General features: G+C 43.0%; 1 protein-coding gene across 4 annotated transcripts in view; it reads left to right on the forward strand.

The window, feature by feature from the left end:
• The window catches only part of SYTL5 (synaptotagmin like 5), a 159,590-nt gene that overhangs the window by 107,502 nt on the left and 38,543 nt on the right, over window positions 1-13,545 (forward strand). For all 4 annotated transcript variants that reach the window (XM_069945560.1, XM_069945559.1, XM_069945562.1 and 1 more), the window contains 3 exons: window positions 39-159; window positions 4,222-4,316; window positions 13,135-13,215. In XM_069945560.1, the coding sequence (XP_069801661.1) occupies window positions 39-159; window positions 4,222-4,316; window positions 13,135-13,215 (297 nt within the window). The remainder of the gene's footprint in view (window positions 1-38; window positions 160-4,221; window positions 4,317-13,134; window positions 13,216-13,545) is intronic.

Genomic DNA, 13,545 nt, shown 5'->3' on the forward strand with positions numbered 1-13,545 from the left:
AAAAGTGCTTTTGCTTATGCTCAGATTTGTATTTCCAGCAGTCAATAGGAAGTGCAATGAAAACAAGTTCTAGTATACCAGAGGACATAGCGAAAAGGCATAAAAGAAGTGGTTCTGGCACTCCATCCCTGACCTTATCTCGAGTATCTATAGCGTCTGGTATGTATATCATCTGTTGTGTGTGTGTGTGTGTGTATATATATATATATATATATATATATATATATGCAAAAAAAGGGGTCCGTGGAGCCTCAGTTACGAGTCTCAAAACACGGGAATATTCCCGTGTTTTGAGACTCGTAACTGAGGCTCCACGGACCCCTTTTTTTGCATATTTAAATTTTGTATGGGACAATCAATGGAGACTCATAAATGAGTACTTCATTGGAATTTTTCACTGTTCTCCCTGAGTTCAGTGATTGTTGTGTTTTGTTTATATATATATATATATATATATATATATATATATATATATATATATATATATATTAGTCATATAGTCAGCATATCATAAATAAAATAAATAGTGCTTCAGGTTTTAGTGGCTGATTTTCCGTCCCTTGAAAAGTTTATTTGTATGTATGGACATTTGCCTATCCATCTAGTAATTCCTTCTGCAGTGTATTTTAGATATCAGAAGAAGAGTTTGTGGTCACTTCTTCCCAAGAGGAAATGTAATTGTGGTACATGTGCGCAAAACATTGTTTTTTTATGACATCTAAAATAGGTTTTGATGAGTTTTATTGATGAGTTCCTGCATTACGAAACACAGGAAAAAGCTGGTTTCTCTGCGTGTAGACGACCTTCCTGCTGATCGCTGCGAGGCTCTGTATAGATGAGGTTTTACAGTGTTGTGGTTTTTTTTTACAGTATAAGCTCACATATTTCAACCCTCAGCGCGGTAGATTTATAGCTCTAAAGTGCTGCCCTTGTTTAGGGAAGTATGTTAACCTTACAAAACCACTTTATAACTATAACCTTTGTATAAATAGCTATGGGCTACAGTTCCTCAACAAAAAAAAAAATATAACAAAATATATAAAGCATTTTCCAGGAAATATTGATGCTAAAATTAATTAAACAGGTTGTACAGTGTTCCTATGACTTGTGTTTTTAATTTACATATGGCTCTGGAGAATGTGTGTGTTTTTTTTTTTTACCAGGCACAGTATATGGTAGGGGCGGTTAATGGTATTGTACCGTAGTTCCTTTCATTTACATAGGACTGAGCTGAAGTGTTAAGCACAAAGCTGATTTAGGCCCTACGATTGGTTATAGGGGTCGGACACTTTATAGTAGAATTGTTCAGTGTACAGTATTAGTAAGAGTACTTACTGTATATACTGACAGCAGCTACCTTTTGGCCTTGTAAAGCTAAAATCAGACTCTCCTTTTCCAGGCTGTGCTGCCCTGCTCTGTTGTGAGTCTGTCCATAAGATGGCCGACATGGAGGAACATGTGACCATGCCCCACCCCCTAGCATCCTCCATCCTACAGTGTTAGACTCTTGGGGGTGGGGCATGGTCACATGCTCCTTAATGTTAACTATTTTATGGACAGACTTACCAACGAGCAGGGCAGCCCAGCCTGGAGGAGGGGAGTCTGATTTTAGCTCTATGAGGTATACAGGGAGCTGCTGTCAGTATATACAGTGAGTAAAGTTGCTAATACCGCACACCGAACTATTTTACTATAAACCCCTTTAGTGATGGCCAATGCTTCTGGTATACCATGTGTCCCTAGCCTGGAACAGAAACCCTGGTTTTGGCTAAACAAATGAAACAAAAAAAATGTAATAAAAAAAAAATAAAAAACACACATGTAGGACTGGGTTCACATTACATATCTGTAATCCGTTTTTTTTCATCTGTCTTTACAAAAAAATTATGGAAAAACAGATGCATTTGTGTGTTTCTATTGACTTCCACTATAAAAAAAAAAAGGATTAAAATGCATCTTTTTTTTAAACATACACAAAAACGTTTATATTATATTTTTTAGATTATATTTTTGTGTATTCTAAAAAAAAAAAAACCTGAATGCATTTTGATCCTCTTTAAGGCTATGTTCACAGTACGTATGAGTCCGGCCGTAGTTCGTACGCAGCCGTACATGTGCGGCTGAAAGTACGGCAGTGGGAAAAATAGACATTCGGCCAGATTGCGAACATGCGGACGAACCGCGAACATACGCCCGTAGTACAGTTATGCTTCCTAGCTTGTTTCGAAGCGATCTGAGGCAGATCATTTACTTGGAAATCTTCGCCCAGCCCAATAAAACACACAGAACCTTTTGGATCGAAAAATCACGTTCAATTTGGCTGAAATAAGTACTCCGTACGGGACCACATGGAAATCCACGGCCGTGAGTTTGAACATTTCCGTCCTCAAACAATGGTCTTGTTCATTTTTCCGGCCTTAAGCTCATACATAGTGTGCACTGTGCGGGCGTATATCGTATACTTTCAAGCGAACGCATTAACCTTTAAAACTACGTGCGTATATTCACGGTTCGCACTACGGCCGGAAAGATATGTAGTGTGAACATAGCCTTATAATGGAAAAAATGATCAAAACAGATGCCCACAAATGCATATGTTTTACCATCCATTTTTTCCATCCGTTTTTTTTTTGTGTGTGTAAAAACGGATTGCAAGAACGTAGTGTGTGAAACTGCACAGTGCAAACTGTATGTTATATAGCTACATAGAAGAGATCCCTGCAAGAGAGGCCCTGCATGCTCCATTCATATACAGTAATTGTCTTATTTCTGGAACCAGCACAATGTTGGGACACACAGACACACACACAAGCACACACACAAGCACACACATATATAAAACATTTTTTTTTAACTGAGAACAGATCTTTATTTCACATTGAGGTTTCGATTACTTCCACTATATGCCCCTCAGTCTGCAGCTTTCCCCTTGTGGTAAAGTCCTGTCATTTTGAACTCCCACAAGACCAGCTCATACATCTGCTGAAATATTTTTTTACTGTAGTCTCCATGAATTTCAGCACTAGGGCTATCTGAATCTGCAGAAACTGCTTAATAAAGGAGGGTACTGGCTATAATCAGCCACAATTCAGAACCGTCAGAGATGTTGACATCAGGCGAGCAGAAGCTCTTCTCTTTCTTCAGACATTAACAATTCATGTCTTTTCCTGCTGCTTGGTGCCAAGGCAGCCTCCTAGCAATCCATGTAATTTCATGTTTTACATATTCCTTGAATACAGTACATGAATTGCAATTATATATTGTCACGCTAGCTCTGTGGGTTAAGTGGGATGCAGTAGTTAGGAGCACGTTTTAATATTTGCTGTAGGAAAAGCAGTAAAGATCCATAGTACAGGCCATGACAATGGATCAGCCGATTTATCCCACAATAGCACCAGTGATGTCCGTTTATTGTGTTTAAATGCTGCTGTCAGTTTTGATGGTGGCATTTAAACAGTTAACCCAGCACAGAGCCATTGCAGGCTTTTGGCAGCAGGTCTGTGCTGGGTATAGAGCAGATAGGACCCGGAATCCATTCCATATACCCCTAACGGCCATGGTGTATCGGAATGGCATGGTGGCCTAAGGGGTTAATCTTACAGATGCTGTGATAACTAACCTTGGCATCTAGGTTAAATAGAAAAAAGGGGATCCATTTGTCACTCCATCTGCACCCTTATCCCACACATATGTCTTGTGTATTTAACTATTAAGCTCTGAAGGTTCAGGTTACATGCTAGCCATAGGGCCCTATTACACGGAGCAATAACTGGACGAATCAGGACAACGATCAGTCAATTGTTTCTTCAGGCCCAGACCTAAAATCATCTGATGTCAGGCATGCATCGCTACATGTAATGGCAATACGTGATTGTATAAACTATTAGGGTGCATTCACATGTACAGGATCCACAGCAGATTTGATGGTGCAGATTTTTTTTTGTCAATTGTGTTTGATGGTGCAGATTTGATGCTGTGTTCAGTTATTTACATCAAATCTTCTGCAGATCTGCTGTGGATCCGCAGCATCAAATCTGCTGCGATACGGTGTGTGTAAAGCTACCCTTATACATTACTCGTCCACACCTCCGGTCTTCTCCTGCCCTCTGTTGTCTTCCCACCACCATTGATAGGTCGTGGCCAGTGATTGGCTGCTCTGGGCAGTTTAGATCAGTTTATGTTACGGTTTGATAAATCCTATATAATATATATCCTTTTCAGATCACAGCCGGTCAGAGCTGGACCTCAGCAGACAGCTTGCAGATGGGAACGGTGAAACAGGAAGCATAAGAAGCAGATCTGTTCCAGGAGGACTGGTGAGTAATATAACAAACAGACAAAGTGACAAAGTAAACATACACTGGCCATAGACATTAGATTATTCCGAAAAAAACTCCCCAGTTTCCACTAGAAATGGAGCAAAGCGGTACATTTGCTTAGCAGACAGCTTATACTCCAGCTGCCTTTTATCTCAGTGCCGCTCCGTGCCTGGAAAAGCTGGATCCAGTCCTGGGAAACTAGGCTCCCAAGGATTAGCGGCACAGAGAAAAAAGGCAGCCAGCGCGTAAGCCGACTGCCAAGAAAACAAAGCGCTTTGCTCCGTTTCTAATGTAAATTCGCTCAACTCTACTGTGATCATTTACCCCTTCTTCATTTTTTGTTTGACTGAATGTGCAGGGTCGGGACAAGGTCATTTGGTAACCTAGGCAGTAGAAATGGTGCCCAAATGAATTTGAGGCCTTGTGCTCAAATTAAAAAAATAAATAAATATATGAGTTTCGCTGTAATGAGAATGCGAAAACAGAAAGTTAGAGATGTTAGTAAACGTACTGTATTAAAATGAAAAAACTAAAATTTTGTGCAGACATAGGTATTCAGATCTTTTGCCGTGACACTTGAAATTAAGCTCTGGAGGCTTCTTATTTCTCTTGATCATCTTTGAAATTTTTTTACACCTTGATCATAGTCACCAATGGTAAATTCCTCAAACTAAGTAACTGGGGGTTCCAGAGATCCTGTGTGCAGATGGGAGAGACTTCCAGTAGGTCAGCCATCACTGCAGCACTTCACTTATCTCGGCTTTATGGCAAAGTGGCTAGAATGAAGCCAAAGACACTCAGCAAAAGACACATGAAAGTCAAAAAGGAATTCACTGAATAAAAAAAACACCTTAAGGATTCAGAAACAAGATTTTTTGGTCTGATGGATTGGCCACGATTGAATTTGTGTCAACTCTAAGCATCGTATTAGGAGGAAAACAAGCAGGGATCATCACCTGTCCAATCCAACACGACTAACCATCTCTGGAGAGACCTGAAAATGGCTGTCCACCAATGGTCCCATCCAAACTGACAGCTTGAGAGCACATGCAGAGAAGAATGGCAAAAATTCTCCTGTAGGTAGATAGGAAGTTGAGGCACTATATGTCTTCAAGCTTCATTAGGGCATCAAATTTTTTATACTTAATGAATTTTTGAAATAGTGGTACTCACCCACAATCTGATCTGGTTGAGTACCGAGCAATTTGATAACCAAGCAGTTGCTTCCCATAAGAATAATGTAAATTAGCTTCAGTATCGACCAGTAGCTAACTACTGTACCTGTACGTTTCATAAAAAAATGGACAATTTAACCCCCACAGTACATTTAAAACAAAAAAAACCCTAAAGCTACACAGTTACCACAGTAACGCTTACATTGTGTCTTTGTCAGTGTCATTGTGTGGGATCTGTTGTATGTTGCAGCATGGCTTTTCAGAAGACTGCCGGGTTGGGTGGTGAGCAGGTAGTTGAGTGCCGAACCAAAATTTCCTTGGAAATATTGGTTGAGAACGGAATTGTTTGCGTTTTCAGCAGTTTGAATACCAAGGTACCACTGTATCTATTGGCGTAAATGTATTTGTTATTTCCAAATGTTAAATTTGGAAATAAATGTTGTTAACTCGCCGCTACTCTATATAGCAGGAAATAAATACAGATGGGCCTTTTCATTAAACTCTGCATTTCTTCCAAATGACATTAAGTTCTGTTGATTAGAAGCCTGTAGGCTCACACATCCAAATCTTCTGCTCCAAAAACATTGTGAGGGGGTTGCTCAGCTGTTGGGCTTAGGATCGACCAATACATTCAGAACAGTGTGTGTTTAGGGTTTGCTTTTTATTACATGCTATCTTGTCTTGCATGTGAACAAGTGGCAATGAGATTCAGCTGGTTAGTAAGGGTGCTGGCAGTTGAACCTATACTTACTAAATATTTATCACCTATGCTAGAATAGGCCATGTAAGTGGGTCTGTCATGGGGTTTTAGGGGGTTAAATATGTACTTGGCTGTATAGGGCTTCTCAGTCTGATTTTATGCATACATTGCTTTTACAGATTGAGCCCTCCAGCACTCAGATAACCATGTTTTTATTAATATGGAAATGAACTCCAAAAGCCCAGGGGATGTTCCCGCTGTACGCAAATGCCCATCTATGTATATCTTAGCACTGTGCTTGCTTGTATTTACGTCCAGCTGTTTGATTGACTTCCACTATGCTTTACTTTCAACTACTCCTTCTGAAATAAAATCCTGTGTGAGCAAACCATGTTCAGTGCAATTCTCTGAACTTCTTCCTGCTGACTATAGGGCTTGTCTAAGCTGTCAAAAGCTCAAGAGCAGACCATTCATTGAGGCTTCTGGAAGAAGCTCAGAAAACCACACACGTGTCAAGTAAGGTTTGCAGAGCAGTATTTCTCAGTAGGTAAATTTGAAAGTAATGCCTAGTGGATGTAAATTAACCAGCTGGAGGCTTATAGAAGTGAGCATATGGGGCCTTGCAGGCAAGCTGTAGGATGTGCATAGCTGGGCATTTGCAGTCAGGGAGAACACCTCTGGGCTTTTAGAGCTTGTTTCCATATTAATAAAAAGACAGCTATCTCGGCAATGGATAGGCCTAGGGCAGGCTGTTAATATTAGTTCAGTGGGGTTCAACTTTCAGCACCCCTGTCAATCAGGTGATTTAAGGGGCCACTGCGCTCATGAGAGTGTTGTAGCCTTCCTGCCAAGCACAGTATCTGTATCTGGTATTGGAGTTTGTGCCATTCACTTCAATTGATTGACTGCAATACCAGATGCAGACACTACAAACTATATAGCACTGTGCTTGACAGGCGCACAAGTGTAGCGGACCCTTAAATCAGCTGATTGGAAGTGGTGCGTGTGTGTGTGTGTGTGTGTGAGTGACATTTTTCGTAGACTCAATGATTTACATAATTTGCAATGTGGAAAACACAACAAACAAAAAATGCAACAAATATTAATACGTAAATTTTTATTCCCCAAAACAATGAGGGAGATATATCAAGTCCTACAGTGAGATTTATTGCTGCATCTCTGGTCTATTAAACACATTTTTTTTTAATTATACGGATACCATATTAACACTATGTTTGTTGATATCCCTTCATCAATGGCGATCCTATAAGCAGTCTGTGATCTTATATCGAGTAAAGCTTAGCTGATTACATCAGGCAGTGCCCTGGTTCGCTCCAGATCAAGCAACGCCAAATGTTCACACTATTGATTATCATTAGCAGAGCTGCGGGATATGTCTTCCCTTATTATTCTCCGCAGTCTGCTAGTGTTGGGGAAACTGTGAGAATCACTGTTAGCAAATTAACTCAAATGTGAGCCAAGAAGTGGAAAAACTAATAACGTTTCCTCAGTTGGTTCTAACGTGTGTTCTGCTCAGATAACAACTCAAAACTCAAAGAATGGAATATGCGGAGCCAAAGGCTAATACTTTTTTTTTTTTTTTTTTTACACTATGGATATGTTCACAATGAATCTGCTGCAATGGATTATCGTAACACCCAGCACCATGTACCATTATGGTGCCGGGAGCACGGAAAAAGTTTAAGTCTTCGCTGTACTGTACTGACACAGTTGCACATCTGCCATTGATTTCCATTGAAATAAAAGTTTATTTTATTGTGGCATCTAGTTGTATTGAAATGTGTAGTCTACCACAGGTAAGGCATAGCAACCAATGGCAAACTGGACACCTATTTTGGCGTATGTCTAGTCTATAGAACTCTATGGGCAACATAGGCATGTTCATTGGGAGCATTTCCCAATGCACTGAATTATGCAATGCAGTTGCACATGTATGTGGTTTATAAGAGAAACAGATCTCTGATCTCAGGGAGACCAGCCAAACGATAACACCGCCGGCTGCTAGTGAAAGCGCTCAATGCAGTGAAGTCCTAGGTGCATTGCCCCCTGGGAAACATGAATATGCAAAAGAAGAGCCTGTGGAGCAGGGCCGGGACAAGAAGTTTTGGTGCCCTAGGCAGAGAAGGCAAATGGCGCCCCCCCCCCCCCCCCCGATCCCAGTGTTATCAGAATTGGTGCGCCACAGACAGTATAATGCCCTGAAAGTGCCCCCACACTATATTATGAGCCCCAATACATACAGTAGTATTTGCAGTGGGTATCCAGAACCTGTAACCTTGGTGTCTGAACACCTTAATACAACCTGACAGTTCTCCCCCCGATTTTCTGAAAGCAATGTTCCAGTACCGAACAAAACTTCAGAGGGAAATGTGTTTCGAATACCAAGGTGTTACTCTATCTACAAGAGCATAGTCACCTATATTACTGTATATACAATAGCAGTCACCTATATTACTGTATATACAATAGCATAGTCACTTATTACTGTATATACAATAGTAGCACAGTCACCTATATTAGGTGACTATGCTATTGTATATACAGTAATATAGGTGACTGCTATTGTACATACAGTAATAAGTGACTATGCTATTGTATATACAGTAATATAGGTGACTGCTATTGTATATACAGTAATAAGTGACTATGCTATTGTATATACAGTAATATAGGTGACTGCTATTGTATATACAGTAATAAGTGACTATGCTATTGTATATACAGTAATATAGGTGACTGCTATTGTATATACAGTAATAAGTGACTATGCTATTGTATATACAGTAATATAGGTGACTGCTATTGTATATACAGTAATATAGGTGACTATGCTATTGTATATACAGTAATATAGGGGACTATGCTATTGTATCTACAATAATAAGGGACTATGCTATTGTATATACAGTAATATAGGTGACTATGCTAGTGTATATACAGTAATATACGTGACTGCTATTGTATATACCAGGGGTCCTCAACTGGCGGACAGCTAACCGGACCCCTGGTCAGACCTCCTAACCGCCCGGGATCCGGTCCGTCCCGGTGAAGTTAGGAGGTCCCGCTCCCCACCGCACTGACTCCCGCCCCATAGGCGTACTGTCCTTAGATGTCAGTACGCCTGTGGGGCTGGGGGCAGTGTCGGTCCGGCCCCCGGCTGATACGCGCTCTCTGGGGACGTCGCGGGTATTCCCTAGCAGAGCGCGCACCACAGACCTCAGTGTACGCTGCCGGCCTGAACTTCCCGGAAGTACAGGCCGGCGGCGTACACTGAGGTGACTGGTGCGCGCTCTGCTGGGGAATCCCCGGGACATCCCTAGAGAGCGCGTATCAGCCGGGGGCCGGACCAGGAGAGGAGAAGAAGACAGGCGCGGCGGGGAGCGAGGTGATAGGTGAGTTGTGGTTGGTTTGTTTTTTTTTGACTGGGGGCCATCTATAAGGGGAGAGCGCACAGAGGGGGCTATATACTACAGGGGGGACCTCACAGGGGGGCTATATACTACTGGGGGGAACTCACAGGGGGGCTATATACTACTGGGGGGAGCTCACAGGGGCTATATACTACTGGGGGGGAGCTCACAGGGGGCTATATACTACTGGGGGGAGCGCACAGGGGGGCTATATACTACTGCGGGGACCTCACAGGGAGCTATATACTACAGGGGGAGAGCACAGGGGCTATATACTACAGGGGGAGAGCACGGGGGCTATATACTACTGGCCGGAGCTCACAGAGGGCTATATACACTACAGGGGGGCTACATACTACTGGGGGGAGCTCACAGGGGGCTATATTCTACGGGGGGAGAGCGCAAGGGGTGGCTATATACTACAGGGGGAGAGCACAGGGGGGCTATATACTACTGGGGGAAGCTCACAGGGGGCTATATACTAAAAGGGGAGAGCACAGAGGGCTATATACTACTGGGGGGAGCTCACAGGGGGGCTATATACTACCGGGGGGAGCTCACATGGGGGCTATATACTACAGGGGGAGAGCACAGGGGGGGCTATATATTACTGGTGGGAGCTCACAGGGGGGCTATATACTACTGGGGGGAGCTCACAGGGGGCTATATACTGCAGGGGGAGAGCACAGGGGGGGGCTATATACTACTGGGGGGAGCTCACAGGGGGCTATATACTGCAGGGGGAGAGCACAGGGGGGGGCTATATACTACTGGGGGGAGCTCACAGGGGACTATATACTACTGGGGGGAGCTCACAGGGGACTATATACTACAAGGGTAGAGCACATGGGGGGCTATATACTACTGGGGGAGAGCTCACAGGGGGCTATATACTACTGGGGGGAGCTCACAGGGGGGCTATATACTACTGGGGGGAGCTCGCAGGGGGCTATATACTACTGGGGGACAGCGCACAGGGGGCTATATACTACAGGGGGTGAGAGCACAGGGGGGCTATATACTACTGGGGGAGAGCGCACAGGGGGGCTATACAATACTGGGGGAGAGCGCACAGGGGGGCTATACACTACTGGGGGAGCAACAGGGGGACTATACACTACTGGGGGAGCAACAGGGGGGCTATATACTACCAGAGCAGTCACCCCCTTTGTACCTAATATCAAAGGCCTGGTGAGAGAGAAAAAAATGCCAGTTTTCCCACTAATAAGCAGCAATTCTGTATATAAATAGTTGAACGTTTGTGAAAAGTAACAAAACACGTTTCCTACTGATGTTCAGCTCGGACCGTCACCTGACTATAGACCCCGGTAAGTGGACCTTCACTAAAAGTTGTTGAGTACCCCTGGTATATACAGTAATATAGGTGACTATGCTATTGTATATACAGTAACATAGGTGACTATGCTATTGTATATAGTGTATATACAATAGCATAGTCACCTATGCTACTGTATATACACTAGCATAGTCACCTATATTACTGTATATACAATAGCAGTCACCTATATTTCTGTATATACAATAGCATAGTCACCTATATTACTGTATATACAATAGCATAGTCACCTATATTACTGTATATACAATAGCAGTCACCTATATTTCTGTATATACAATAGCATAGTCACCTATATTACTGTATATACAATAGCATAGTGACCTATATTACTGTATATACAATAGCATAGTCACCTACGCTTTTCTATTCAAACTGTGAAACATGAACACAAAATGCAGTGTGAACCTGAGCTTATACATACCTTCCAGTAATATACATAGACAAAAAACTACATACTGTATACAGACATGTTTATGTATATACACACACACACACATTTATGTATACACACTTATGTATGCGCATACATTTATGCATATACATACACTTTTATGTACAGTATACATACACACACAGGCACACATATATGTATACAGACAGGCAGTATATATACATGTATACAGGGACACACTTATGTATATATACACACACACAGATACACACATTTATGTACAATATATATATATATATATATATATACACACACACACACACACACAAAACAGCTACCTCCCATCTAGGTGTGTGGCGCTTGCACCTTCTTCCCATTCTGGGACTGTCATGGAGGGGTCTGCTGGTGATGAAGCCAACAATGCAGATGAGAGGCCCAGGACAGACAGAGCTGCAGACACTTCCTGGTCCCCATGTGCTGTGTCTGCAGGCTGCCATTCTTCACCTCCTCCTCTCTGGCCCGACAGCTGAGCAGCTCCCACAGGCAGGCGGATGTGCAGCAGGGGATGAGTAATGCTGCACATTCCCCCACGCTGCCGTCCTGCACCAAGTCAGACGCCTCCTGGGAGTGGGAGCTCAGCCACAGCAGTGTCCTCAGCAGGAGGCCGCCCCTCCCCCCTCCTATGTACAGCAGCAGCTGCAGACTCACACAGGCTGTGAATCTCCCGACATGGGGCTGATGTAATCAGCTCCTGTATGCTGCTTCCGGGTTCGGCCTGGTGGCGCCCCCTGCTGTTTGGCGCCCTAGGCCATCGCCTACCCCTGCCTACTCTTTGTCCCGGCCCTGCTGTGGAGCCTCATTAAAGAGTCTCGAAACACAGGACTAACCAGATATCCCTCCGGCAACCACATGTATGTGGTTGGCAGCACTGTATGTCAGACATAGAGTTCAAATACAGTATAAATATAGCTGTTCTTTTTTCACCTGTTCAACCTTGATTTGTTTCAATTTAAAGTGACTCTGTACCCACAATCTGCCCCCCCCCCAAACCTCTTGTACCTTCAGATAGCTGCTTTTAATCCAAAATCTGCCCTGTGGTCCACTCGGTAGGTGATGCAGTTATTGTCCTAAAAAACAACTTTTAAACTTTCAGCCCTGTGTCAAACTGGCGTGGCCTAGATTGTGTATGCATTAGGCTGACACAACCTCTCTGTCCCTCCTCCCCACCCACTTCATCATTAGGAATGCTCCAGGCAGGTGTTCTCCTATTCATCACCTGTGTCAGCACGGCACATGGGCTGGATCGTTAAGGCACTTGTGCAGTGTCACTACAGAGGAATAGGAAAAATCCTGCCTGGAGCATTCCTAATGAGGAAGAGAGTGAGGAGGAGGGACAGGGGTGGTGCAAGGTTAGGGCACAGATACTCTAGGCCATGGCACTTTGACACAGGGCTGCAAGTTTAAAAGTTGTTTTTTAGGACAATAACTGCATCACCTGCCGAACGGACCCCAGGACAGAACTTGGATTAAAAGCAGCTATCCGAAGGCACAAGTGGTTGGGGGATTTTAGTGAGGGGAAGGTTGGAAGACTCGTTATATCTTTATTAGCGGCCGTCTATATAATGAGATGGCTGTTTTTGCCCGATATATTACCGAAGTGGGAACATATCTAATCAAAATCCTTCTTGTGGAGCAGATACTCTTTTAGGCTAAGTGTCCTTGTATATAAGGAATTGACATGTGATATCTTTTTTCCAGGAATACTTAGATGAAAATGAAGAGGACTTCGCTAACGCAGTGGCACATCCACCAGCAAGCTTACGGAGTGCACATTCTGTTGTAAGTAAGATTTAAAATGTTTTCAGGTTATAACATTCAAAATGTCACAATAATTTAAGGGGTTGTCTTGGCACCTAACAAGTTGTTACTTTCCTCCTAACCCGCCGCTCCACTTGCAGATCTGCGCCAACACTGCTGGATCACTGCAAGTTTGCTCATATATAGTTCCAGAATATGCCTCCTCCTTTGCCAGAAAAATAAAAGACTTATGGCTCTTAGATGGAGGGAAAGCAGTACCACTTTGACATAACAGTACCACAAGGACCTTGACTTACTATTACGTCATGGTGATTACATGGCCAATACCGCAGTGTTAATCCACCAGCTGGC

Source organism: Dendropsophus ebraccatus, chromosome 11, assembly GCF_027789765.1.
Source record: "Dendropsophus ebraccatus isolate aDenEbr1 chromosome 11, aDenEbr1.pat, whole genome shotgun sequence".
In the NCBI taxonomy this organism is placed as follows: Eukaryota; Metazoa; Chordata; class Amphibia; order Anura; family Hylidae; genus Dendropsophus; species Dendropsophus ebraccatus.